Source organism: Olea europaea, chromosome 14, assembly GCF_002742605.1.
Source record: "Olea europaea var. sylvestris chromosome 14, O_europaea_v1, whole genome shotgun sequence".
NCBI lineage: Eukaryota > Viridiplantae > Streptophyta > Magnoliopsida > Lamiales > Oleaceae > Olea > Olea europaea.
Window position 1 is genome coordinate 8,857,671 of NC_036250.1, and position 27,381 is coordinate 8,885,051.

The 27,381-nt window shown below is 36.8% G+C and overlaps 4 protein-coding genes across 4 annotated transcripts; 1 reads left to right on the top strand and 3 right to left on the bottom strand.

Annotated features, from left to right (window-relative positions):
- Positions 1-2,708: 2,708 nt before the first annotated feature.
- LOC111409473 lies at positions 2,709-3,455 on the bottom strand. Its single transcript, XM_023039518.1, has one exon. It carries the CDS (start codon positions 3,453-3,455, stop codon positions 2,709-2,711), a length of 747 nt encoding a protein of 248 aa, XP_022895286.1.
- A 12-nt stretch (positions 3,456-3,467) lies between these two features.
- On the bottom strand, positions 3,468-4,725 carry LOC111409474. The gene is made up of 3 exons (XM_023039520.1): positions 4,642-4,725; positions 4,041-4,107; positions 3,468-3,997 (listed from the first exon to the last, which is right to left on the bottom strand). The coding sequence occupies exons 1-3, from the start codon at positions 4,723-4,725 to the stop codon at positions 3,468-3,470; spliced, it is 681 nt and encodes a 226-aa protein (XP_022895288.1).
- A 3,686-nt stretch (positions 4,726-8,411) lies between these two features.
- Positions 8,412-10,232, top strand: LOC111409049 (dof zinc finger protein DOF4.7-like). Its single transcript, XM_023038948.1, has 2 exons — positions 8,412-9,123; positions 9,274-10,232. Exons 1-2 carry the CDS (start codon positions 8,790-8,792, stop codon positions 9,816-9,818), a joined length of 879 nt encoding a protein of 292 aa, XP_022894716.1. The 5' UTR covers positions 8,412-8,789; the 3' UTR covers positions 9,819-10,232.
- A 250-nt stretch (positions 10,233-10,482) lies between these two features.
- Positions 10,483-17,674, bottom strand: LOC111409475 (metal transporter Nramp1-like). The gene is made up of 12 exons (XM_023039521.1): positions 17,570-17,674; positions 17,373-17,413; positions 17,213-17,291; positions 15,443-15,547; positions 15,116-15,225; positions 14,633-14,814; positions 13,070-13,139; positions 12,825-12,998; positions 11,627-11,731; positions 11,237-11,527; positions 10,994-11,062; positions 10,483-10,791 (listed from the first exon to the last, which is right to left on the bottom strand). Exons 1-12 carry the CDS (start codon positions 17,670-17,672, stop codon positions 10,483-10,485), a joined length of 1,638 nt encoding a protein of 545 aa, XP_022895289.1. The 5' UTR covers positions 17,673-17,674.
- Between the last annotated feature and the right edge of the window lie 9,707 nt (positions 17,675-27,381).

The following is a 27,381-nucleotide window of genomic DNA, read 5'->3' on the forward strand; positions in this document are numbered from 1 at the left end:
GAGCGAACCCATATAGGTTTGATTATTTTCACCATTTCTGAGCTGCTTATTCTTCCTTTTGTGGTGGTTTATTCTAACAGTTTCAACATAGAACGCAGTGGCGAAGAATGATTTGAGAATCTGGGGAGTTATAAATTAAAGTCTGATTACAATTTAATTATGAAAAATTCAATAGATTTCAAAACAAATTTACGGATATGCAACGAACTGGAGTTAAAGCTGAAATCGAGGTTCTTAGGTGACTTGTGGTGATAGGAATTTGTGCAAAATATGTAAAAATGTGGTCTTCCTCTGGCAAGAGGAAACTCGTCCTCAAAATCTTGTTACGTTGTTTTATTTTAAATCATTTATTTTATTGATTTATAAGTACTATTTATTTATTTATAACAGTTTTCATATATTTATAAGTTAAAATTGAATAAAAGTTGTGAGTTCAATAAAATATGTGATTAAAAATGAAGTTTGACCAACTTATAATTTTCAAGAAGGTTAATGACCCCTCCACTAATGGATTCCTGCGTTTTTCTTCTAGGATCGATAAGAGTTTTTTCAATGGGTTATCACGAATAGACGTTTATAAACCCGTTCTCAGAATCTACAAATGAGAAGAAATTGCCATCGAAAGTGTTACACTGAAATATGCAATATTCTGTCTGTACAAAATAATATATTATAGAATGGAACTAGAATACTCACATGAGATGTGAGTAAAATATTACCAAAAAAATACCCACTCACCCTCCATTGTGTGTATTCTGTAAAACCCTGTGAAAGAAATTCTGTACGTCAAGTGGAGTTCATGAAATATATGTGCGGTCAAATTTCCAAGAACTAATTTTAACATCCTTGTGCCTACTCCAAATTAACTTATTCCCAAGCGGAGATCAACCTTTATGCACACAGTGGGTGACATTCGTAAAACGTAGCATCTGAAAATTTTCATTCAATTATGTCCTGCCCAGAATTGTGTTTCAGTACAAGCTATTATCGTCAAAAAAAATTCACTCGTGAATTTATTGGACTACTACTCGACAGATTTGAGTCTTGACCTGGAAGGATCTAAGAGAACGCTAGTAGAACGGAAGCCTGTGAGAAATGGGAAAGGAAGACCAGATAGAGCTTGAGCCTGAGATAATGGTAAGTTAGTAATGGGAAGAAGTCTTCAATTGGATGGTCATCTCCCTGTTCGTACTATCCATAAATAAGGCTCCTCATCATCATAATTGATGCTCAAATCCGAAAACTCTTGAATCTCCTTTGTTGAAAATCGAAGGATCATCGTAATCCTCACTTGAATCGATACCCATAAACTTATTTGGATTGAAAGGGAGAAAACGCCATCGTCATCGGATTCTCCATCGCCACATAGACATGAATGGCATCCATTGAATCCCCTTGTGCATTCCCCACACTGCAATGACACTGGCGTGGCTACATTGCAGCAAGCTACAAGGTCAAGGTCAAGGCCTCGACCTGACGGTATGTTAAGTTGTGGAGTCTTAATTATTGTCGTTGCGTAGAGTCCATATGTGGATCGATGTTCAAGATAAGGTTATCTTAGGGTTGGAAGGTGCCCGGGAAGCTCTTGAGGCAAAATTTCATTTAAGATATTTTAGAAATTTTACACTTGTAATTTCGATTCTGGCCTAATTTTTCTAGTTAAAAATAGGAAGTGGTCATTAACATTTACACAATCATCGTTAAAAAGAGAGAAAATGTTATTGAAAACTGGTTTTCAATTTTCATCATTGAGAATTACTGTCACTCGGAGCACCCCTTTTTTTTTTTTTTTTAAAAGCCCATCAGGCATTTATTCATACCAACCCTCACTTAAGGCGGAGGAAAACCGTAGTAACAACCGATCAATCAATAAAAATAACGAATAATCTCAACTCCTATCAATGTAATCAAACAATGGAAAAAGTCTATCTTTTCTGACGAATGTACACCGCACCCATCCTGTCTAGACAGATCAACCCTCGACAAAACCTTGGTAGTTCCATACATGATAAGAACCGTTCTGTCTTCCCCTTAGCACCTAACTTCGCCAGCTCATCCGCAACCTGATTAGCTTCTCTATACTGATGCATGATGTGGAAATCAAACTTCTTGAGAAAATCTATGAGAACTTCCCAAAAATCCCACAACCATAACGTACATTTTCTTGTCAGAATCCAGGAAACCACTAACAACGAATCACATTCAATATCCACTTGATATAATCCCAAATCCTAACACAAGGTCAGTCCATCAATAAGCGCTCTCAACTCCGCCTCATTGTTAGTGCCATATCTAAAGAAAGAAGAGAAACTTGCTATCAGCCTCCCCGTTTCATCCCTTACAACCCCACCACCACCAGCCATACCTGGGTTGCCTAGACAGCTTCCATCTACATTTAGCTTTACTCTGTCCGCAGCCGGTTTAGCCCATTTAACAATCCGAAGAGGTCTCTCCCGATTCACCATTGGACTAATATCAAAGTTTCTAAGAAGTAATTCTTCTGACCGCGAGAGAACTCGTTCTTTTTTCAAATTGGATGACACATGTTGCAGCCAGAATTTTATCGAATGGAAAATCTGCTCCACAGTTTCATGAATACCTTCCATTTTTGCTTTACAACGTCTCATCCATAGCCTCCACGTCAGTATACTTTGAAGTAACCTTTGTAAGTACCTAATTTGTGATTTTTTACCTGCAATGGCCCACCATTAATTTACTCTATCATACCAGTTTTGTTTAGATCTCCACCGAATACCCAAAGCCACCGAAACTTTCCTCCAAACTTTGTTTGCCACCTTACCTATACTAAGAACATGGTTGGGTGTTTCTTCATTTCCTGTAAGGCAGCAATCACAACGAGAAGCTAACGCTATACCCATTTGCCGAACTCTACCATCAACACTTAAAGCTTTAGAAAAAGCCTTCCACATTATCACTGACATTCTTTTTGGGAGTGCAGAATGCCATACCCATCTACCCCAAGAGGTTTGGGGTTGCCGAACTCTAATAATGTCCCATGCACTCTTGGAAGAGAATGTTCCTTCACTATTCGTTTTCCAAATAAGAACATTATCCCCCTCTCTACATTTACTCACCTTAGCCATAACACTAGAGGCTTTGTCTTCCCCTACAAGTTGCAGTAATTGATTCATATTCCAATCACTATCCAAGCAAATATCTTTGATTCTAAGAGTTGGTTGATCAATATGTGATGCGTCCCGTGACAAAGGGCCGTCATCTAACCAATGAGCATACCAGAACGAGATAGAACCCTCCCTAATCTGCCATTGACTACTGTTAATCACATTAGGGATGCATCCCACAATAGAGCACCAGAATTGAGAGCCTATATAGCGTAAAGTGGAGACATCAATCAAACCATGCTTCGTATATTTTGCCCGAAAAAAAGTTGCCCATAAGCAATCCGATGACAGTAATTTCCATGCAAACTTCATGTGTAGGGCACGCTAGACATCTTCAAATTTCCTAACTCCGATCCCCCCTTCCACCACCGGTTTACAAAGTTTATCCCAACAACACCATTTCTTCCTAGTCCTCCCATTAACCTCACCCCAAAAGAAAGATGAGAGGATGGAATTGAGTCTCTTAAAAATAGATTTTGGAACATTCAACACAGACAACAAATGGGTAGCCATACACGTGAGAACATGACGAAGTAAGACCAATCTTCCCCCTTGCGACAGCAATTGAAGCTTCCAACCTGCAATTTTCTTTCTGATTTTTTCCACCAAGGGCTCAAGATGGCGGGCAGTTAAACGACCCTGGACCACTGGAACACCCAAGTAAATAACTGGAAATTGACCCTCCTTAAAACTACTCTCCCTTAGTGCTACTCCTTTCCGAGTCACTGAACAATTTTTTGAGAAAAAAATAGCAGTCTTTTCCTTGTTGATCTTTTGACCAGACCAGTTCTCATATAGACCTAGAACCTTCCTGAGCTCTTTGATAGACCTTTTCCCTCCATTGACAAAAATAACTAAAATCATCAACATACATCAAATGAGTTATCGCAGTCGCACCCCTAGGGTGTGAGAAACACCCAATCCGTCCTTCCTCAAAACCCCTCTTCAGCAGTCTAGTCAACACCTATTGCATGATAATAAACAAATAAGAGGATAAAGGATCTCCTTGACGAAGACCACACATGATTTAAAAAAACCTTCCATGGTTCCATTCATCATCACTGAGAACCATGGTGTGGATATACATTGTTCAATTAACTTGCAAAACCTCGTCGGAAACCCAAAAGATGATAAAACATGAAGTAAGAAATGTCACTCCACCCTATCATATGCTTTAGCCATATCTACTTTAATCATCACATTTCCACCACGAACCTTTTTATTCAGAGAGTTCACTAATTCTTGAGTGAGTGTAATGTTCTCAAAAATACTTTAACCTGGGATGAAGGCTCCTTGCTCTTGAGAAATAATCCTAGAAAGTATAACACTCATTCTCTGCACCAAAATCTTTGAAAATATTTTGTACACAACAGAGCAAAGACTGATTGGTCGAAACTTATCAAAACCGCTAGGATTCTCCACCTTTGGGATCAACACTATATATGATGATGTATAAAATCGAGGAAGCACCCTTCTTTCAAAAAAACTCCTTTGTTGCCTCCACTAGATCTCCTTTAACAATATCCGAGCACTTGATAAAGAAAGCCGATCCATATCCATTAGGCCTAGGTGTGCTATCCATAGGTATCGAATGAGTTGCAGTTCAAACCTCCTCTTCAGTCGGCAAAGCACATAGCATCTGTCCTTTCTCTTGAGAACTTGCAGGCTCAATGATATGAGATAAATCTGGTACAATTTCGCTTTCCTTGCTCGTAAGAACAATCTGAAGATATTTCATAGCTTCTGCATGTATTTGCTGCGGAGTCGACAAAATAGTGCCGTTTGTAAGCTTCATCTGATTTAACTTTGATTTTCTTCGTCTTTGCGAGACTACAACATGATAAAATTTAGAATTGTTATCACTGTCAGACAACCATTTCTTTTTTACCAGTTGGGACAATCTAATTTCCTCTCTTCTTTGCCATTCCTCCAATTCAATTTTAGAAATCAAGTATTCTTGTTCTGCCTTATTAGAATATGCAACTTGTAACCTGCTATCGAGAGCCTCCACTTGTTCTTCTAACTCCAAAATAACATTATCAACCCTCACAAAAATCTCTTTATTCCACACTTTCAAAGCTTTTTTAATAGCCTTCAGTTTAGCCGCTAATTTTTCTAAGCCACCCAACATCAAACCACTATCTCCCAATCTCCATGCTGCCTCCACAAGTGGCAAAAAACCCTCATGCTCGCACCACATTCGTTGGAATCGAAATGGGGTCGGGCCATACAAAGCATACTTCTTTTGCAAGTTAATAGTCATAGGGCGGTGATAAGAAGATGTTCCCGACATGTACTTCATACTTGCTTCCGGGAAGTCACGTAACACCTCATCATTTACCAGTGTTCTGTCTAGCCACGCCCAACTTCTAGTCAAGCCCTCATGTCCATTGCACCAAGATAATTTTTATAATATCCCGAAATTTTATAGAATATAATTTAATTTTATTTATGCTATATTTTAATGTTTTGAAAGTTTAGGGACTAAAGTATATATATAGTAAATTTCGATTTCATTTGGCTTAAAATGTAGATACTAATGGAGCGATAATAAGTATATGAATATTGGGCTCGTTGGATAGGTCGTAATTAATCATGCATGTTAGGCTCGAAAAAAAGTTAATTTGGATTAGCGAAGCCCAAATTATCGAGGTTGAAAGATAGAGCTGCACCATTAATTTTTATATCCTACTGAGTATTTCCATGTACTCACCATTTTCCCTACTCCCCACAGATTAGAAAGGGTCGTTGGTTGGCGGGCGATGCGGTGGAGTTGTAATGCCAGAAATTATGAAATTCAAGATAAATAAATTCTGAGTAACATGATTAGCAAGTTTTATTTATTTATTTCTCTTTGCGTTATTTCAGTTTTATCTTCATGTTAGATTTGAAGTTTAATATTTGGAACATGGTTCAATTAATTATGTTTTCCACAGACTTTATTTATTTTATAGATGGAACTAGAAAAATTTTCATGTAGAATGTTTGACATAATTTATTTAATTATGAAATAAATGTTTTAGTAACGATTCCAAATCTTTAAATTTTGGGTCGTTACAATTTTCTACCTAGAACTGGGAGCTCTAAGAGACCACACTTGTCAATGCACTCGTTAAAATCTTCCATAGCCTGAAGAGGTCTAGGGTGGCCACCCACTCGCTCAGAGTCATTTCTAATGATATTGAAATTGCTAGAGACCACCCAAGGAAGGCCACTCATCCTAACATTCTCTAACTCCTGCCAAAGTTTCCTCCTTTCCAAAGCATTACATTTCACATAAATGAACGACACTAACATCTTATACTCTCCCTTCATGAAAACTTCATGCAAAGCTTGATCCGAGAAATGAAGCCAATCAACCTTGTAATCTTCACTCCAAAAAACCCATAATTTACCTCCTGTTTTCTCATTTGATATAAAGTTTGGCAACTTTATTTTACAAGCCAAAAGCTTCATTTTTCCTCCCCATGAAAAGGTTTTGCAATCCCTAGTATTTCCACATTGAATTTCCTCACTAACTTTCCTATCCTTCCTTTTGACGTGCCCACCCCTTGCACGTTCCACATTAATAGTTGATCAATCATAAATCAAGTTTAGTAGTGCGTGCTCGCGCCCTTTGTGATGCTTTAGTAACCTAGGGAATAGTCTTCTGTACTTCAGTATATTGTTTATGGACCTCTGAATCAGACCAGTAGTTTGGGTCTTTCTTCCCTTCGCATCCCTTTATTTCCTTTTCAGAATCAGACTCATGGTGGATAGGACGCTGCTGCTATTCTTCTCCACCATCTTGCACATTCACATCATCACCACCAATAGGATACCCCTCATTCCCTATTGGTAGCTGGTCATTTACAACCTCCAAATCTTCATCAACCACTTTGGAAAAGTCCTTCACATTGTCAATGCTGGAAGGGGCTTCCTTCCCTGCACCTATATCAACATGTGTTGAATCATCTTTCATAGTCAAATCCTCACTTAATTCAGCCTCCAATAGTACAACCTCCCTCTCTCCAATTTGAGCTTTCTCAACCCCAATCGAACCATTATCTCTCGTATTCACCAAGGGGTCAGCCTCCTTAAACCTCACCATAGCATCACACAAACTCTCACTCTCCTTGACAAATTTACCTGCCCCCATCGACGATTCTCCCTTCTCAATTCGAGTAATCTCTGGTTGCCCAATTATTTCATCCACCTTATCTTTATTTTTCGCTATATCTTGCCCCTCTTTCTTGCGCCATTCCTGTCTCTCCATCACTTTTTGAGGGAGCACACAGCTCTATCCAACCCGACACACAGATTCAGGATGACCTTGCCGACCACATTTGATACAGTATAAACCTGGCTTCTCATACTGAACCTCTTGCCAAAATGTCTTCGATGAAGTAACAATAGGAAAACTACTGACTGGTTCTGCAAGCAAATCCACTTCAATACACATTTTAGCACCTGTAGCCCAAGACCGATTCAATGTTGCATGGTCAGTCCCCAAGTATCTTCCAAATCGAGTCGCCAAAATTCTTAAGCAATCTGGTCTATTCATATGCATCGGCAAACCTGGTAAAAAGATCCACTATGCAGCAATAGAAGATTCTCTAGTAAGATCAAACTCCGTCGACCATTTGAAGAGATGAAATGTTGCCCCAGCCAAGGATCGACCCTCTCTTGTCCACACATGCAAGTAATCTGTCTTGTTCTTCAATTGAATCAGCATATATAAGGCATCCATGTAGCTAATTACTTGAATCACTTGAAGGCCCCAAGTTTTGTTAACAGTCAGTCTAACCACATCAATGTTTGGCCTCATCGTGAGGAATTTCATCACCAAAGCAAACCATAAGTCTTCAGATAGGTTCTTCTCTTCCACATCTGTAAAAATAAATCCAAGCTCACCGTTAATCAATTTTGGACCTCGCATTGTGATGGCCGTATCCATTTTTATCACCGTCTGATTAATCCCAATTTTCTCGCGCGGCTTGACAACCTCCGAATACAATCTATTGTGTTGCCCTCCAGTCGAAAACCCACCTATTGTAGCTCCACCCTAATGCTCACCGGAAAGCCCTGTCGGCGCTGGTTGCACCGGTAGGACGGTAGTCATGGTAATCCCGTCTGCAGACGAGATTCAGCCTCGAGCCCTAATGGTTTTTGTGAAATCCTCCAATTCGCCCAAATCGCTTTTCTCTCTCACGTTTTTTTTTTTTTTTTTTTTTTTTTTTCTCTTCTCTCTCACGTTTTTTTTTTTACACTCGGAGAAACACAAAACAAGTTGACTGTACGCATCAACAGTGTCTGCAGCTGTTTTATTTGCACTGTGGGCGCTCGACAGGTATGGCAGTGTCTCTATTTTGTTCTTATTCGTCTGCAATTGTTTATCCCTATTCCACCTGGGCTATTGTACCTGAGCTATTACATCATCTTCTTGTTACACCATTCCACCTGAGTTCTTACATCATCTTCTTGTTACACCATTCTACCTGAGCTATTTCATCATCTTCTCGTGAGTCTCTCTTATCCCTTTCTCACATTATGCACCTGATCTCTCTCTCCCTCTCTCTACATTAAATTCACCAGTGCTCCAGTGATTTACAGGAGGACGAGACCTTGAAAGCTGCTTTTCCAAGTGTCAGTAGAAGAACCTTCTCAATGTCACCAGCTGATAGAATGCTGGCAAAGACAGCTAGCGAAGGTATAAGCCAGAGCTCCGGCAGCCAGACGACGGTTGCAACGCCACAGGAAGCAACCCTCAAGTGCCCTAGATGTGATTCCCTACGCACCAAGTTTTGCTACTACAATAATCACAGTCTCACAAAGCCGAGGTATTATTGCAAGACGTGCAGAATGTACTGGGTAAAAGGAGGAAACCTGGGCAGCTTACTAGTGGGTGCCGGTACTGTCCATGGAGACCGCCAGAAAATCAATAAACTGAAGTCTTCTTTGAGAGATTCACAGAACTGCTCCAATGGATCATCTAATACAGGTAGATTGAACTTACCAGCTTCTGATTTTCACTGTCCAAGGATTTTACCCTTCGGAACTTTATTAACTACTTCTGGAACTACCAAAAAGTGTACTGACAGCAAGGGAAAATCTCCAACAATCCCTTGTTTTAATCTTTATCCTCCTTCAGGAAATTCTTCTTTTATGGGCTTCAAATTTCCTTTGTCTCTCTCACATGGAGAGGGCACCCCAGATTTCAGCAATGGAGTTCAAGAAATGGGCTCATTCCTGAATCTTCATTGTGATCTTGTGACCTCCATTGAGTCGCTGATTTCTATCAATCAAGACATACGCTTGAAGTTACAGCAACAAAGATTAGCTACTATGGGATTTTTAAACCCAGGTTTCACCCACAGAAATTTTGACCAAATTTCTTCAGGGATGAAAAGTTGGGCTTCTGCAGCAGAAAGCAGTGCCTCGTCTGCTAATCATGAACATCACATTCAGAAGCCAAAATCCATTTCTTTTCAAAACCCGAGTTCTTCAAAGTCGAAGACTTTTCAAAATTCTTCAACGACGAAAATTTGGACTTCAGCGACCGGAAGCAGTGCCTTGTCTACTAATCTTGAACATCAGATTCAGAAACCACAACCCAGCTTAGCGAAAGTGTGGTGTTTCGATAACTGTTATGTCCCAGCAATTGCAAGTTATAGCAATGGAAATGGAAATTCTTGATAAGTAAAAATTCTGTGCAGAGTCATAGCAGAGGAGAGATCGAGAAGTAGTAGACCTACAGTTGTTATTTGGTTTTTGAAAATATATTTTGATGTAGGGTGAACTGTATTGATGAAAATTTGAAGACTGCGAACATGAATCGTGGTAGGATTGAAGCCCTTTTGGATGAAATAGTCATTAGTTTTGTTTTTAATGCTAATAAACTAGATCTTTTTTCCTTTGATCTTGAATCCTTGAATTTCACTAGTTAATGATAAATTTTTGTAGTGAAATTCAATAATCTGTATCCATAGTCTACAGTATATCAAGTCTAATATGATTTGAAACTAATTTTATGGACGATTCACCCAAAATATTTTGTATCACAATAAGCTGAGTTTGAAATTTTCATCGTAGTTCGGTGAATCATCTAAATTAGTGGCACCATGTTTTTTAAACTGCATAATCCATAAATTTTATTGTTGTTCGTTAATTTGTGTTCAATCTCGATTCGCATCAAGCGGTTTTCTAAAAATTTTTCTTGAACCCTCGAGTTTTGGTTGACAATGCAACAAAGAAAACCTTGCAAAGATGCTTATTCATTAATTTAAAATTTACTGGTCTAATGCAATAGGCTCTGCGCGTACACTGGTAGCAATTCTCACCTTGCATTCATTCAAATATCTTACATTTCAATCTCAACTGCTCTCTGTATACCGTTGCTATCCCTTTCCCTTGTAATTTCTGATTCTAGTGATTCATCTGGGCTCATACCAGAATCCGGGGAATCTGTGTTGGGAATTTGTGGCTTAAATGTCAAGTAGAGTAACATCAGAATGTAAAGTATGATGACCGGAGAAATCGCTACACAAGTGATTATAGCTGTAGCCTTAGGCGTATGATCACTCGTAATCCATCCCAGCAAAGTCGAGCCTAAGAAATATATGTTGATCCCAATGGAGCAAGCTCCCAAGAACCATAAGATCAGAGAAACCTGTTATATATGTTCACAATTTATAAAACAGCATAATTTGTTACAATAACGTGGAAAATTATTCAAGGTATGCGTGATGAATAAAAAAACACATGTTCTATCTTCAAATTTAGTGAATATAGTGCCAAATAAGCCATTGTTCTATTCGGAAATCGAAACCCATAATGGACTTTTCAAGGAAGAGAAAGAAGGGGCCCTATACCATAATCCTACTGCCTCCCAACGACTGCAAGTTGGCAAGCAGCTCCTTGTATAGGTTAGATGAGAATGTCTCGTTTAAAAGTTTAAGTTGTTATGAATAAAAGAAATTGATTTATTTATAATTAACTTCAACAGGCTCCTTGTGTTAAGTTGAATTCCTTGCACTTAAACGAGTAACGTGTAATGCGGCCTTACATTGACGATACAAACAAGGTAAATAAAGAATATGGCTCTTTAACATTACCATTATAGAGTTCTTGTGCTCTCCCATCTTGGCCTCACTGCTTGTAAACTTCAGTAGAGGAACCAATGCAAATGGAAGTTCAAATGGAAAAAATAAAAAAGAGTTAGGTCTGTTTTTTGGCATGTTTTCTTGTTTAGAATAACAAAATTTAGAATTTACCGAAGCAATGATGATTAGCCTTGCAGCAGCAGAGGGTCCACCAATAATGCAGGCTATTAAGCTTGGAGCTATGGCTATACACCTGGTCACTAAATTTCTCAACCAAAGCTTCATTTTTAAATCCAGAAAACCCTGCAACCAGTAGTAAAAAATCTTCATGGCTATATATTTTTACTATTGGCTATTCAATCTCCTCTACTGAATATGCTACCTATTTGCAGAATTGTTTACCTGCATAATGTATTGGCCAGCATAGGTCCCTGTTACAGTTGAGCTCTGACCAGAAGCAAGTAAGGATATGGCATACAATTTTGAACTCCAATTCCCAAGAGCATTCTGTCTCCCAACCCAAACAACACAAGATTTAGTTGTATTAAACAAAATACTTACTTTATATACTTATTAATGGATTAATTTGAAGTTTAATTGAAAAAATTTACATGGAATTCTAATTTTGCATGAATTTGATGTTATGTGACAATTTTGTTAGAAAGTAAATAAAATGAAACAGAAAGTATTGCTTCGAGAAAAATAAATTTGATGAGACAAATTGAAAAAAAATAGTTATTTTGCATGGAGAATAATTTTGATGATTGAACAATTATAAACAGTTTGCTGATTATATTTATACATTTTACATAACTTGAAGTTGAAAGTTGGATATTTTTATTATGAATGGTGATGGAACTTGAACTTGGCATCTTTGAAAAATGCTATAAACAATAGCAAGTTATTCATTTTTACATTCATATCTCCAAAATCATGATTCTCTCTATTCTTGTATAATATTCTTATGAGGATTAGTGATCCACATATTTAATAACATTTTGACATGCACATACACATACACATACAAAATATTGGGCATTAGGGTTTCACATTAAAAGATTATTCTCATTGAGAAGAATAGCAAAAACCAATATATGTTGCTTATTGCTTATTACCTTCTTATTTAACAGGTGTGAGATTTTTCTTAGAATAAAACTGGATGGACAGGAAAAAAGGTTCAGAAAAAGGCTGATTTGGCATGATTTGATTGAGTGTTTTTGTGTAGTTTTTTCCCAACTTCCAATGTTGAACTGCCAAGTGTTGTCTGTCAATGAAAATCTGTCATTGACCCTGTTTGTACAGCTTGGTTGTTTTTCTTAACATAACCTACTTATTTAAGGAAATCAATCTTAAAACTCGACTTCCTATTTGAGCCTTAGAAACCAATCTTAGAATCAGATTGTCCGTTTCAATTTTAGATGGATCAAATTGCTCGTTTGAGCTTGTGGGCTAACCATATGAGGCATAAACACTCCCTCTTAAAGTTCAACTTTAATAGGACAAGTAATAGTCTATATACCTTTATCCATTGATTATTATTTTCGTATCTATAATGGTGTGTGCGTGTGTATATATATATAGAAAATATGAAAGAAGAGACCTTCAGTAGTAAAGCAGCTGAGTTGAGAGTAACATTGGTGCAATGGTATTTGTTGTTTGAAGAGATGTTGGGATTGGAGCAGACGGTTCCGCTCACAGATATGACTGCCACATTGATAAGGAATGCAATGAGCAAAGCTAATCCGCTTTCCAGTAAAAAGTATCTGTTTGCACTCTGTAAAACAAGACACATTATATTCTGGAATTTAAAAAATATTATGCTCGACTGAACAGCATAAAACTTACCCTTATACCATCGACAGAACGATGAATTTTTCTGGATGTCACTAAAGCTGAATGAAGAAATAGGTTGTGCCTGCAATATTTACATTTATCAGTCTCCATGGACATCAAATGTATAGCAACTTGTAACTTTTCTTTTTCTACCAGAGTGCTCCAGTAAAAGTAAAAAAACTTCCTAATCAAAAGGACTCTTTTAATGTAAATTTATATGAAAAAATTCTTCACCAGTTTAGACTTTATAATGAAGTATTCCAATTTTACTTTTTAAGATATAACAATTTTACATGTCAAAGTGTTCGGACGAGAAAATAAAATTGACATACTGGTATAAGGGTATATAAAACATATTAATATGAGCAAATAATTAATTTTTTTTTATTTTTTTAACAGGTTTTTTTAAACTTAGATTTTTAACTTTTTTTATGCATATTTATTCTCAACCTTTCATTAACTAACACATCTCGTCTTCGATAATGGTTTTCTATCCAAAAAATTCATTGAAGAGGGCGTGAAATGATTCGTTAGCATATTTTAAAAAATAATAATAAATGTAAAAGTGCAACAAAGTAATTTTCTTTCTTTCCAAAGCATGAAACGAAGTATTTTAATTAATAGAAGATTGAAGATAAGAGTTCGATGAAGAAAACTAGGAAAATAAATATTAATTTGAATAAAAGAACGAGGACTCTTAAGTTTAATTAAAATATGGTGCAGTAAATAACAATTATGCGTGAATATAATTATATCCTTTCTATTTTAATTTTAACTATTTTCAACTTAAATTGGCCTAAAATATTTAACTCACCCAAAAGCTCATATATCTCTCAAAGGTGTACCTTTTTATTTATTTTTTTATTTTTTTATGTAAATGGATAAATCGAACAAATTAATATGAAAAATAGGTATAATAGGAATATTAAATTTTCATTTGCTCAAATTTGGGATATTTTTATATATGTAGTTAGGCCTGTATTAAATTCACATCGGAAGATGTAGGGTCCTTCATCCTTGTCTCCTTGATAGATCAAATGGTAGGTCGTTACATTGATGATGATGAGATGGACAAGAAATTAATAATTGATAACTATCCTAAAAGTTGGATAAAATTTCAGAGATTTTATGTAGTTAAGTTAATAAAATGTACTTTTACCTCGATAAATAAAAAATCTGAAGATTTGATCCGTATAAAATATTTTTTTATCGTAGATTATGTTGAAAAATTATTGACAGTCATAAATTTTATGCATTTCAACTTCTTACTAGAGATATTAATTTATTATTTTCAAGTAAAAAATCGATTTTATATAGTAACAAATAGATGCATCCTTGTGTAATAAAATACATTATTTTTATTTGCATTTTCAACTCTAAAATTTTGAAGAATTTCCATGGTCGACTGTTGAGCATTTTTTTTTTTTTTTTTGCATTTTCTTAGCAGTTATATTGTTGTTTTCCCTGAAATTTTTGGTCCTATTATGACCTGTGTTCAAGCAACCTTATATATAGAACATGCATAAATTATGTAAAAAAATTCCAAGTATTAATAATAATAATTTGAGGAATTACGGCATGATGAGAGCTCCCAGAAGAGCAATGGAATCTCTTGTGGCACTTGCATTGCTTAATTTGGGGATGAACATTCCCCTTGCAATCTCCTTCACGTTGGGGTTTGCATGTACCATCACAGAGCAGAAGCAGCCTCCCACAACCAGCACCAGTATACCAATTGCAATCTCCAACTTTCTTATCTACACACTCCAACAAGAAATCACATTAATTAGGGGCCAGAATCGACTCGACTCGACTATAGAACAAAACAGGACAACCATGTCATGTCATGTCTTGTCTAGTCTAGCCAGTTCGTTCTACTGGACAAAACGGGACAAGTAGCTGGGACAAGATGGAAAAACAGTGAATTTTTTTCAACCACCACGCTAGAAGTACAATGTCTTGTACAATTTGATTGACAAGGGAGCCAAGTGGCCGACCCCGTACTGTCCAATTCAGTGTACTGAAATGTAGTTAAGATTCAGTGACACGATTACTCACGCCGTATCGTTGCAATCCGAGGAGGAGAAGAGTATTTAGTCCCGCCAGCAACACTCCAGACCAAATGGGCACGTTGAAGAGAATGTTTAGAGCAAAGGCTGTGCCTATAACTGCGTTTATATTCAATTAGTTATAAATATTTATATTTTCAGATTTGCAATTCAAAACCTGGAAAATTATACAAGCACATTCACTTTGTATTTCTTTAAAATTACTAATGAATTGAGATATTATAACTCCTACTAAAAATTGAATTTCCACTGCATGCCTTGATATATTCAATTAATGTTAGCTTGCAAAATATATAGTTATTTTGAAGAGGCAAACCTTTTGGGATGTCGGCAGCAATAACTGCAATCTCGGCCAATATCCAAAGGCAGTAATTTATTGGAGTATGGTATTCAGTCCTGCAGTGTTGCGACAGATGTTTGCCTGCTTTCCCACATCATTAATCAATTGAGAGCAGCAAGAAATTGCAAGCAAAAAAAACAAAAGATCAAGCTTTTAAGATTTTATTGGAGTAGATAAAATTCGCGTCTTCAAATTCTGTTGGCATCAGTTTATAGAAATTGAGAATGTATCAGATTTTTAATAATAATAAAAAAAAAAGATCTCACCAGAACATCAAAAGTGGTTCAAGAGCTACGCATTCAAGAAATATTAAATTTTGGATGCTGGTAGTACTGCAAATTTCTCATTTGGTGTCAACTTCTGCCCAGCAAACTTATCATCAAAACTTCTTCCCTACCGAACTTATTGAACCATTACACCATCCTTACTCCGACATCAATCATTGAAAACTAGACAAAATTGATGATGTGGAAACTTATATTCACGTATGATATCTTTGAGGTACCATTAGTTTTCATCATGTCACAGAAGTTCACTAATTAATCATAAATGCTGTGAAAAGTACTTGTGGTCAATGAAAAATAATGTGGAAAGCGGGTGCAGAACTAGCACCCGGAGAGCTCCTGTGGCCATCTGTGCTAGCTTCACAAGAACCCTGCCACTCAAAGGCCATCCTTGCACATCTAGATTTCTGGATCCACCACAGGTGGAATGTACAATTGAGAATGAGATATTTAACACAACATATTTACTCTCTTATATTTTATCTTATGTGTTCATATTACTTCAATTAAAGGAGAATATTAGAGAAGTATTGATGTATAGCATTATTATTATTATTATTTTTTATGCAGATCATGTTTAGTTATTGGTGTCAGTATAGTTATTTTTCAGCACCTAAGCAAACAAATATAATTAGCTTCATTTTGTCTTTCAAACCACCAGTGCCATAATATGACTGGACCAAAAAAATTCAAGTCAGGCTAATATGTAGAAATAAATAAAATATTTACACACAGCAAAAATGAAATGGTCGGAGGATTGGACCGGACTGTAGCTCCGGCCAGTCCCCCCTAGTGCCATTGTTTTTATATTTTTGTTTTTTAACAGCTCATAAAACCCAGCCCTCTCAATGCAAGTTAAGATTCTTATTTTGAATTGATAACGATGAACTTCAAGAATTGAATTAGTTAAGATTTTTAAGATTAATTATTTACAGCAACACGACACTAATATCTCCTTAAAATAATTTAAACACGTAGGATAAAATGTAAGAGAGTAAAAGTATTTAATTTTTATTTTGTTGGCCACTGTATTTTTACAATATGTTCTATTGACCAATGTACTTTTCAGAACGTTTATGATAACTTTTGTGACATGCCGAAAACGGTCAAAGAAGTCACGTGTTTTAATCGATTGATGACATAGTGACAGATGGTATAACAGTTTGTTGAGTTCATTAGCTAGTTAGAGAGGTTTTAAAATTCAATGATCAATCATAAATATTGTGAAAAATATAGTGATTATTGGTACATTTAATTCAACTGTTTGCAAGAGTTGGTCAAATCTTTTGGTGAACTCTTTCCGCGGGTGCAGCATTAATACATATTTATCTTATTTTCATTTATAATGTTGAGTTAAAGGGTAAATAAGTTTTCAGTTCTTATTATCGATTATAGAAAGCCATGAACCGTATTTATGAATCTTTGGTGCGTGAATAATTTATAAACCAAAGAAATTAATAACCTGTAGCCACCCCAAGGTTTGCAGAACGAGATTGAATTACGAGAGCAAAACCGAGCCCAACGAGCACAATCCATAGTAACTGTCTTCCAAAACACACAGAATTATTATATAAAACATGGGAGAAATAAACAAGGATAAAAAGAACAAGAAGCTAGACCACCTCGTATTTATAGTCAGCACCAGCTTGTAAATCTGTCTCCACTGCATATATTACACACAATTCATCAAATAAAACAGTGAACCGGGGAGCTTTAGGGCTTCCCGAGAAAGAAAAACACATTTTCTAAACCAGAGCTTATAATGTTGAGAGAGAGAGAGAGAGAGAGAGGGAGGGAGGGAGAGTGGTTTAGTTCTTACAGTTTCCAGGATCCAAATACGCGACTGAGACTAAAAATCCAGGACCAATATAGCTTAGGACTTTCTTCCAGTGAGGAGTCTCCTGTATTTGCACTAAAGCCATACTTTAACTGAAATTCCCTGCTGAGAACTCCATGATAGATTTCTTGGATTTATAGACAAGGGAAGATCCAGGCGTGGTAGTACAGGTGTGAATGGACTGTACTTATTTACTAAGAGAAGTAGTCAAAACCTTTATATCGTTCACAAGATGTGAAGTTTTACACTTAGCATAATCCGCAAATGATCGCCAATTTTAACTTGAACTGCATTTTGGAGCTTTTAGATGGATTTGAACTCTGACAATAAATTCTGTTAAAAATTAGAAGTCGTAATTCTATACTATCGAGGACAATTAAATAGAAGAAAGAAAAATAGAGAGACAAGAACACACACGATTTATAGCGGTTTGCTTTGATGTGAGACTACGTTCTCCTCACCACTGCAATAATTCACTATAATTAAATGAAATTATCCACACCCTATCTTTTCTAACCCCTCTTCCACCGTTTTACGAAATATAAAACTCTAATGATGGCTCGTACAATAATACTAATTAGGCTCTACAACTTAACAAATTCATAGGGTTCAGTATTAAAATTAAGGTCAACCGATTGTTCTCAAGGCGCTCTATTTTTTTCTCAAATAAGCAGTTGTATGGATTAGACCATGTACCTAGCCAAACACTTTGATCTACTTACTTTTATATATCTACATGCATGTACACATAATTTTTATTTTTATTTTTTGGTGGCTATGAAGACAGTTCCATTTGATAACTGTAACGAGTTTCGGGCTTCGTGGAGCTTCCTTGCCTTAGGGCCTTTGTTTTGATAGAAGAGGCATAAATGAGCCTCAGACTAATTTTCCAAGCCTCATCACTTGTGTGGGAGGCTTTGTTGGAGGTGGTTCCAATACTTGAGTGGGTCGGTTAATCCAATACATGACTGAAGAGCCTCGGTGGGTTGGTCACGTGGAGAAAAGCCTCGATGATGTGGAGATGGGTCAGCCAGGTTGACATCGATGACGTGGAGGTGGGTCGGCCAGGTGGACATCAATGGCATGGGGCCATGTGTGGCGAGACGTAACAGTAGCCCCTCAAGTCCATGTATAGTTTATTTATATCATGCATGGATCTCGATAGTAAATGGAATTCAGACATTCCATTAAATAATAATAATTTTTTTTTGCGACCTAACATAATAGTCCCCCAAGTCCTAATACTCCATGATATGCTGACCTACTGTCCATTATCAAGAATTTCATGAAGTTCAAACTTGTTTGGGTTGACTCTCCCATTTCTACCACAAGTGTTATTTTTCCATTTGGAGTGATGCTGTATCCGGTGAAGCCATATAGGGGATGATGATGGGAGTGAGCTCATGATCCACAATCATTTACTTAAAAGTAGCTCCAAAAAGAATGTTGACGGAGCTGCCATTATCCACTAGCATCCGCTTTAGCCCATTCCGGGCAACAACAGCCCTTATGACAAGAGCGTTACAATGAAGGAAGTGGATACCCTTTGTGTCTTCCTGAGTGAATACAATCGACAGTACTTGACTTCTCTGAAAACTACCATCCACTGTGTAGTTGGTCAGTGGAGGGCCCTTGGCCTCTCTAGTGTAGTTCTTTTAAGAATTTCTTGTTTCGCCTACAACATAGGTGCCTCCAAAGATGGTGTCGATTTTATAGATAGGGGCGCCTTCTGCATTAGCTCGGTAGCTCCTATGCTATCGCTGTCCCCTTGACCTTTCGCCTTCACGCTCTCTCCTTCGTCGGGGATACTTTCCGACGGAGGGATGTAGCTTCCTCACTCCTCGAAGGTTGATACTACCTCGACAGGGGCCTGTCTTTGAGGAGAATTGTTCCTTAGATCATTTCTAGGACTCACCCGCTTGGGATGTCGGGTGATGTCCCTGCAATTTGCCATGTTATGGCTATAAGAATGATGGTATGTACAATCTTCGGGGGGTTCGACCTACCCCCAGGACTCGAACCTCGCCCTCAGCTTTTTCCTCTTTAGTGTTGGTCTCGTTTGTTGCATGTTGGTTCCGAAAATAACATCTTCATATGCCAACGTAGGCACCGTGTTTAAAGTAGATGTAGCAAGTGCCTGTGGTACGTTTATTTAAAAAATCCCTTTGTAGTCAATCATTTAGATGAGAGGTGGGTCCTTTCCCACGCTACTTTTATTGAGGTTGTAGACTTCTACTGGCTCTATTTTTGTGCTCAATCAACTTCTCGTTGATAATCTCCGGCCTCATCATTTCCAATAATGCATCGTAGGTAGTCAGGTCCTGATTTTGTACTTCCTCGCAGTATAGGGTATTCATGTTTAAGCCTTCTCGCAATGCCAATAGGACCTCACGATCAGTGACTTGTACACAGTACGTCATCTCATTGGTAAATCGAGATTAAAAAAAAAACTTTTCAAACTTTTCCCAGGTTGTTGTCTCATGTCTTGATCTCCCTCTTTGCTTACAATGAACCTTTTCAAGAATGTGGTTTTGAACTCCGCCCAGCTTCTAATACTCCTAGGAGGTAACCTGCTATACCAAAATTTTGCCTCTCCATTTAAGATCAGGTGGAAGGCTTTGCATTTCACAGCCGGGGTAGCGCCTTGAAGGCTCATGTGAGTTTTACAGTTGTTTAAATATTTAGCCGGGTAGCCTCTCCCATCATAATTTGATATTTTCGGAATCACACAGTAGCTCAATATTGGAGCATTTCTTAATTCTTGTAAAAATCGTAAATTGTCATCATCATCATCAAGGTCACAAGATCACTAAGGTTCATCTAAATCATAGTCGCCATCAACTTGATACCTTGGTGGTGGATTGGATGGTCTCACATGATTCCCAGCCGCATCGTCCTTCTATTAACGCCTATTCCTAGGTTGGCCAACATGGGGGATGTTCCTGCCTTTCCTCCGGTCATCAAGTTGCAGGAGGTAGGGGCGGTGGCCTATTTCGAGACGCTGGAGTTTGCTGAGGTTGTCTGTGCCTCGATTTCGTGGGGCTAATCCTATCAAATACGTTGCTAGACTTTCTAGGCTTGCTTTTCGATTTATATTCTGCTAGAAATTTGTCTTCCATGCCAAATGGGACCTCGATGGATCGGTTGAAGGCATAGTTGGAGGAAACATCAACTCATACTTTTCTTTCCATGGGACTAAATCCCTTGGCGTGTCTAGAAGATGGGGCCATTTGGCTCTAAACTTCGTTATCTTGTAGATATTGCCCTTGAGGTGCATAGGAAAGGATTGGATGACCCCCTGGTCCTGCATTTGCATCAGTAATTTTTGCATGGCCAAGTTTTGGTTGGTGATATTTCTCATATTGGTTGCCATGGTAGCTATCTCCCTGGTGATATTTCTCATATTGTTTTACACTTTGCCACGTGTCATTACCCTGTTGGACTGTTTAAATTTCAAACAGTTTTCCCATCCAATTAACATTTGACAACAATGCAAATGTCAAACAACGTGTCGAAAATCAGTGTACAAATAGCAAATCATTCCGTAACAACCTTGCTAGATGTACACTATTGTGTAGACTTTAGTTTACATATTGCCATGCGACATTATCCTGTTGGACAGTTTAAATTTCAAACAGTTTTTCCATCCAATTGATGTTTGACAACGTTGCAAGTGTCAAACAACGTGTCAAAAATCAGTGTAAAAATAGCAAAGTTCAATCGGTAAGAACCTTGCTACATGTACACTTTAATTTACACTTTGCCCTGTGACAATACTCTATTGGACAGTTTAAATTTCAAACAGTTTTTCCATCAAATTGACACTTCACAACAATGCAAGTGTCAAACAATGTGTTGAAAATCAGTGTACAAATAGCAAAGTTCAATCGGTAAAGACCTTGCCACATGTACACTATGGTGTACACTTTAGTTTACACGTTGTCACGTGACATTACCCTATTGGACAGTTTAAATTTCAAACAGTTTTCCCATCCAATTGACACTTGACAACAATGCAAGTGTCAAACAACGTGTTGAAAATCAGTGTACAAATAACAAAGTTCAATCGGTAAGGACCTTGCTACATGTACACTATGGTTTATACTTTAGTCTACACTTTCCCACGTGACATTACCCTGTTGGACAGTTTAAATTTCAAACATTTTTTCCATCCAATTGATATCCAATTGACACTTGACAATAATGCAAGTGTCAAATAACATGTCAAAAATCAGTATATAAATAGCAATGTTCAATCGGTAAGAACCTTGATATATGTACACTATGGTGTACACTTTAGTTTACACATTGCCACGTGGCATTACCCTGTTGGATAGTTTAAATTTCAAACTATTATCCCATCAAATTGACACTTGACAACAATGCAAGTGTCAAACAACGTGTCAAAAATCAGTGTACAAATTGCAAAGTTCAATCGGTAAGAACCTTGTGACATGGACACTATGGTTTACACTTTAGTCCATACTTTTTCACGTGACATTACCCTGTTGGACAGTTTAAATTTCAAACAATTTTCCTATCCAATTGACACTTGACAATAATGCAAGTATCAAACAACGTGTTAAAAATCAGTGTACAAATAGCAAAGTTCAATCGGTAAGAATCTTGATACATGTACACTATGGTGTAAACTTTAGTTTACACTTTGCCACGTAACATTACCGTGTTGGACAATTTAAATTTCAAATAGTTTTTCAATCTAATTAACACCTGACAATAATGCAAGTGTTAAACAACGTGTCAAAAATCAGTGTACAAATAGAAAAGTTCAATCGGCAAGGACCTTGCTTCATATACACTATGGTTTACACTTTAGTTTACACTTTGCCACGTGACATTGCTCTGTTGGACAGTTTAAATTTCAAACAGTTTTCTCATCCAATTGACACTTGACAACAGTACAAGTGTCAACCAACGTGTCAAAAATTAATGTACAAATAGCAAAGTTCAATCGGTAAGGACCTTGCTACATGTACACTATAGTGTACACTTTAGTTTACACTTTGCCACGTGACATTACCCGGTTGGACAGTTTAAATTTCAAACAGTTTTCTAATCCAATTGACACTTGATAACAGTGCAAGTGTCAAAAATCAGTGTATAAATAGCAAAGTTCAATTGGTAAGGACCTTGCTACATGTATACTATGGTGTATACTTTAGTTTATACTTTACCACGTGACATTACCCTGTTAGACAATTTAAATTTCAAACAGTTTTCTCATCCAATTGACACTTGACAACAATACAAGTGTCAAACAACGTGTCAAAAATCAGTGTACAAATAACAAAATTCAATCGATAAAAACCTTACTACATGTAGATTATGGTGTGCTCACTTTAGTCTACACTTTACCACGTGACATTACCTTGTTGAACAGTTTAAATTTCAAAAGGTTTTCTCATCCAATTGACACTTGACAACAATGCAAGTGTCAAATAACGTGTCAAAAATCAGTGTACGAATAGCAAAGTTCAATAGGTAAGAAACTTGTGACATGTACACTATGGTGTACACTTTAGTTTACACTTTGCCACGTAACATTATCGCGTTGGACAGTTTAAATTTCAAATAGTTTTCCATCTAATTGTCACCTGACAATAGTACAAGTGTCAAATAACGTGTCAAAAATCAGTGCACAAATAGAAAAGTTCAATCGGCAAGGACCTTGCTACATGTACACTATGGTTTACACTTTAGTTTATACTTTGCCCCGTGACATTACCCTGTTGGACAGTTTAAATTTCAAATAGTTTTCTCATCCAATTGACACTTGAAAACAGTGCAAGTGTCAACCAACGTGTCAAAAATCAGTGTACAAATAGCAAAATTCAATCGGTAAGAACCTTGCTACATGTACACTATGGTGTACACTTTAATTTACACTTTGCCACGTGACATTACCCGGTTGGACAGTTTAAATTTCAAATAGTTTTCTCATCCAATTGACACTTGACAACAGTACAAGTGTCAAACAACATGTCAAAAATTAGTATACAAATAGCAAAGTTCAATCGGTAAGGATCTTGCTACATGTACACTATAGTGTACACTTTAGTTTATACTTTGCCACGTGACATTACCCTGTTGAACAATATAAATTTCAAATAGTTTTCTCATCCAATTGACACTTGACAACAATGCAAGTGTCAAATAACATGTCAAAAATTATTGTACAAATAACAAAGTTCAATCGATAAGAACCTTGCTACATGTAGATTATGGTGTGCTCACTTTAGTCTACACTTTGCCACGTGACATTACCTTGTTGGACAGTTTAAATTTCAAAAGGTTTTCCCATCCAATTGACACTTGACAACAATGCAAGTGTCAAACGTGTCAAAAATCAGTGTATAAATAGTAAAGTTCAATCGGTAAGAACCTTGCGACAGGTATACTATAGTGTACACTTTAGTTTACACTTTACCACGTGTACACTTTAGTTTACACTTTGCCACGTGTCATTACCCTGTTGGATTGTTTAAGTTTCAAATAGTTTTCCCATCCAATTGACACTTGACAACAATGCCAGTGTCGAACAACATGTCAAAAATCAGTGTACAAATAGCAAAGTTTAATCTGTAAGAATCTTGCTACATGTACACTATGATGTACACTTTAGTTCACACTTAGCCTCGTCACATTACTCTATTGGACAGTTTAAATTTCAAACAGTTTTCCAATCCAATTGACACTTGACAACAATGCAAGTCTCAAACAACGTGTTGAAAATCAGTGTACAAATAGCAAATTTCAATCGGTAAGAACCTTACTAAATGTACACTATTGTGTACACTATGATTTACACTATGCCACGTGACATTACCCTGCTGGATAATTTTAATTTCAAACAGTTTTCTCATCCTATTGACAGTTGACAACAATACAAGTGTCAAACAACGTGTCGAAAATCATTTTACAAATAGCAAAGTTCAGTCGGTAAGGGCCTTGCTATATGTACACTATGGTGTACACATTATTTTACACTTTGCCACGTGACATTACCCTATTGGACAATTTAAATTTGAAACTGTTTTCTCATCCAATTGACATTTGACAACAATGCAAATGTCAAACAACGTGTCGAAAATCAGTGTACAAAATAGCAAAGTTTATTCCGTAAGAACCTTGCTAGATGTAAACTATGGTGTACACTTTAATTTACACTTTGCCACGTGACATTACCCTGTTGGACAGTTTAAATTTCAAACAGTTTTCTCATCCAATTGACACTTGACAACATTGCAAGTGTCAAACAACGTGTTAAAAATCAGTGTACAAATAGCAAAGTTCAATCGGTAAGAATCTTGCGACATGTACAATATGGTGTATACTTTAGCTTGCACTTTGCCACGTGACATTACCCTATTTGATAGTTTAAATTTCAAACAATTATCCCTCTAATTGATACTTGACAACAATGCAAGTGTCAAACAACGTGTCAAAAATCAGTGTACCAATAGTAAAGTTCAATCGGTAAGAACTTTGCGACATGTACACTATGGTGTACACTTTAGTTTACACTTTGCCATGGGTCATTACCCTGTTGGACAGTTTAAATTTCAAACAATTTTCTCATCCAGTTGACACTTGACAACAATGCAAGTGTCAAACAAAGTGTCAAAAATTAGTGTATAAATAGCAAAGTTCAATCGGTAAGGACCTTACTACATATATACTATGGTGTACACTTTAGTTTATACTTTGCCATGTGATATTATCCTGTTGGACAGTTTAAATGTCAAACAGTTTTTCCATCCAATTCACACTTGACAACAATGCAAGTGTCAAACAACGTGTCAAAAATCAGTGTACAAATAGAAAAGTTCAATCGGTAAGAATCTTGCTACATGTACACTATGGTTACCATGTGATATTACCCTGTTAGATAGTTTAAATTTCAAACAATTTTTCCATCCAATTGACACTTGACAACAATGTAAGTGTCAAACAACGTGTCAAAAATTAGTGTACAAATAGCAAAGTTCAATCGGTAAGAACCTTGTGGTAGGTACACTATGGCGTACACTTTAGTTTACATTTTGCCACGTGTCATTGTCCTGTTGGACTATTTAAATTTCAAACAGTTCTCCCATCCAATTGACAGTTGACAACAATGCAAGTGTCGAACAATGTGTCAAAAATCTGTGTACGAGTAGTAAAGTTCAATCGGTAAGAACCTTACTACATGTACATTATGGTGTACACTTTACTTCACACTTTGCTACTTCTCGTTACTCTATTAGACAATTTAAATTTCAAATAGTTTTCCCGTCCAATTGACACTTGACAACAATGTAAGTATCAAACAACGTGTCGAAAATCAGAGTACAAATAGCAATGTTCAATCGTTAAGGACTTTGCGACTAGTACACTATGGTGTACACTTTAGTTTACTTTTTGCCACGTGACATTACCCTGTTGGATAGTTTAAATTTCAAACAGTTTTTCAATCCAATTGACACTTGACAACGATGCAAATGTCAAACAATGTGTCAAAAATCACTGTACAAATAACAAAGTTCAATCGGTAAGAATCTTACTACATGTACATTATAGTGTACACACTTTAGTTTACAGTTTGCCACGTGACATTACCCTGTTGGACAGTTTAAATTTCAAACAATTTTCCCATTCAATTGACACTTGACAACAATGCAAGTGTCAAACAACGTGTCAAAAATCAGTGTACAAATAGCAAAGTTCAATCGATAAGAACCTTGCGGCAGGTACACTATAGCGTACACTTTAGTTTACACTTTGCCACGTGTCATTACCCTGTTGGACTGTTTAAATTTCAAATAGTTCTGCCATCCAATTGACACTTGACAACAATACAAGTGTCGAACAATGTGTCAAAAATCAGTGTACGAATAGCAAAGTTGAATTGGTAATAACATTGCTACATGTACACTATAGTGTTCACTTTAGTTCAAACATTGCTATGTCACGTTACTCTATTGGACAATTTAAATTTCAAACAGTTTTTCCATCCAATTGACACTTGACAACAATGCAAGTGTCAAACAACGTGTCGAAAATCAGAGTACAAATAGCAATGTTCAAACGTTAAGGACCTTGCTACTAGTACACTATGGTGTACACTTTAGTTTACGCTTTGCCACGTGACATTCGCATCCTAACACACCGGTGATGGTTGTAGGGTGGTTTCACTGGTGTTTTCTCTTACTCTCCTGAGAGGAATGTCATGGTCAAAACTCATTCTTTGTTAACCCTAAATGCTCAACTTTTTTCCAACGTTTGGGGCCTCATCTTGTTTTTTTGCAAAAACAAATCATTATTCAAGGGGCTGCCCAACCTTTTTAATAGCAAAGCTTTTTTCACGAGGATGTTTGTAGTTGTAGTATGATTTTTCACAAACAACTCCAATCTGTTAACGTCAATTTCCACGGACAACAGATGTCGGGTTCATTCGCGCACACGTGAGCTAATTCCAACATGTAAGGATGGGTTTCTAGTCGTTGACGTTCCGAAAATATGGACGTGGGAGAAGCTTAACAATGCAAGACAAATATTTTCGGGATTCGACAATAAATTTTTGGAATGATTGTATGGTGATAACCAATTGAAAATGACTTATCAAAGCGAAATAATGTAAACTCATCACTAAGAAGTGTACAATCAGTAAAACAGAGGAAAAAAGGATAGCGTTAAGTTTCTTGAGTTGCATTAGCTTTTAAATGGTACATGGAGGGGGTATTTATAGTATTACAAATGAAATGGTGGCCCTTGGATGAAAGTACACGTGGTTT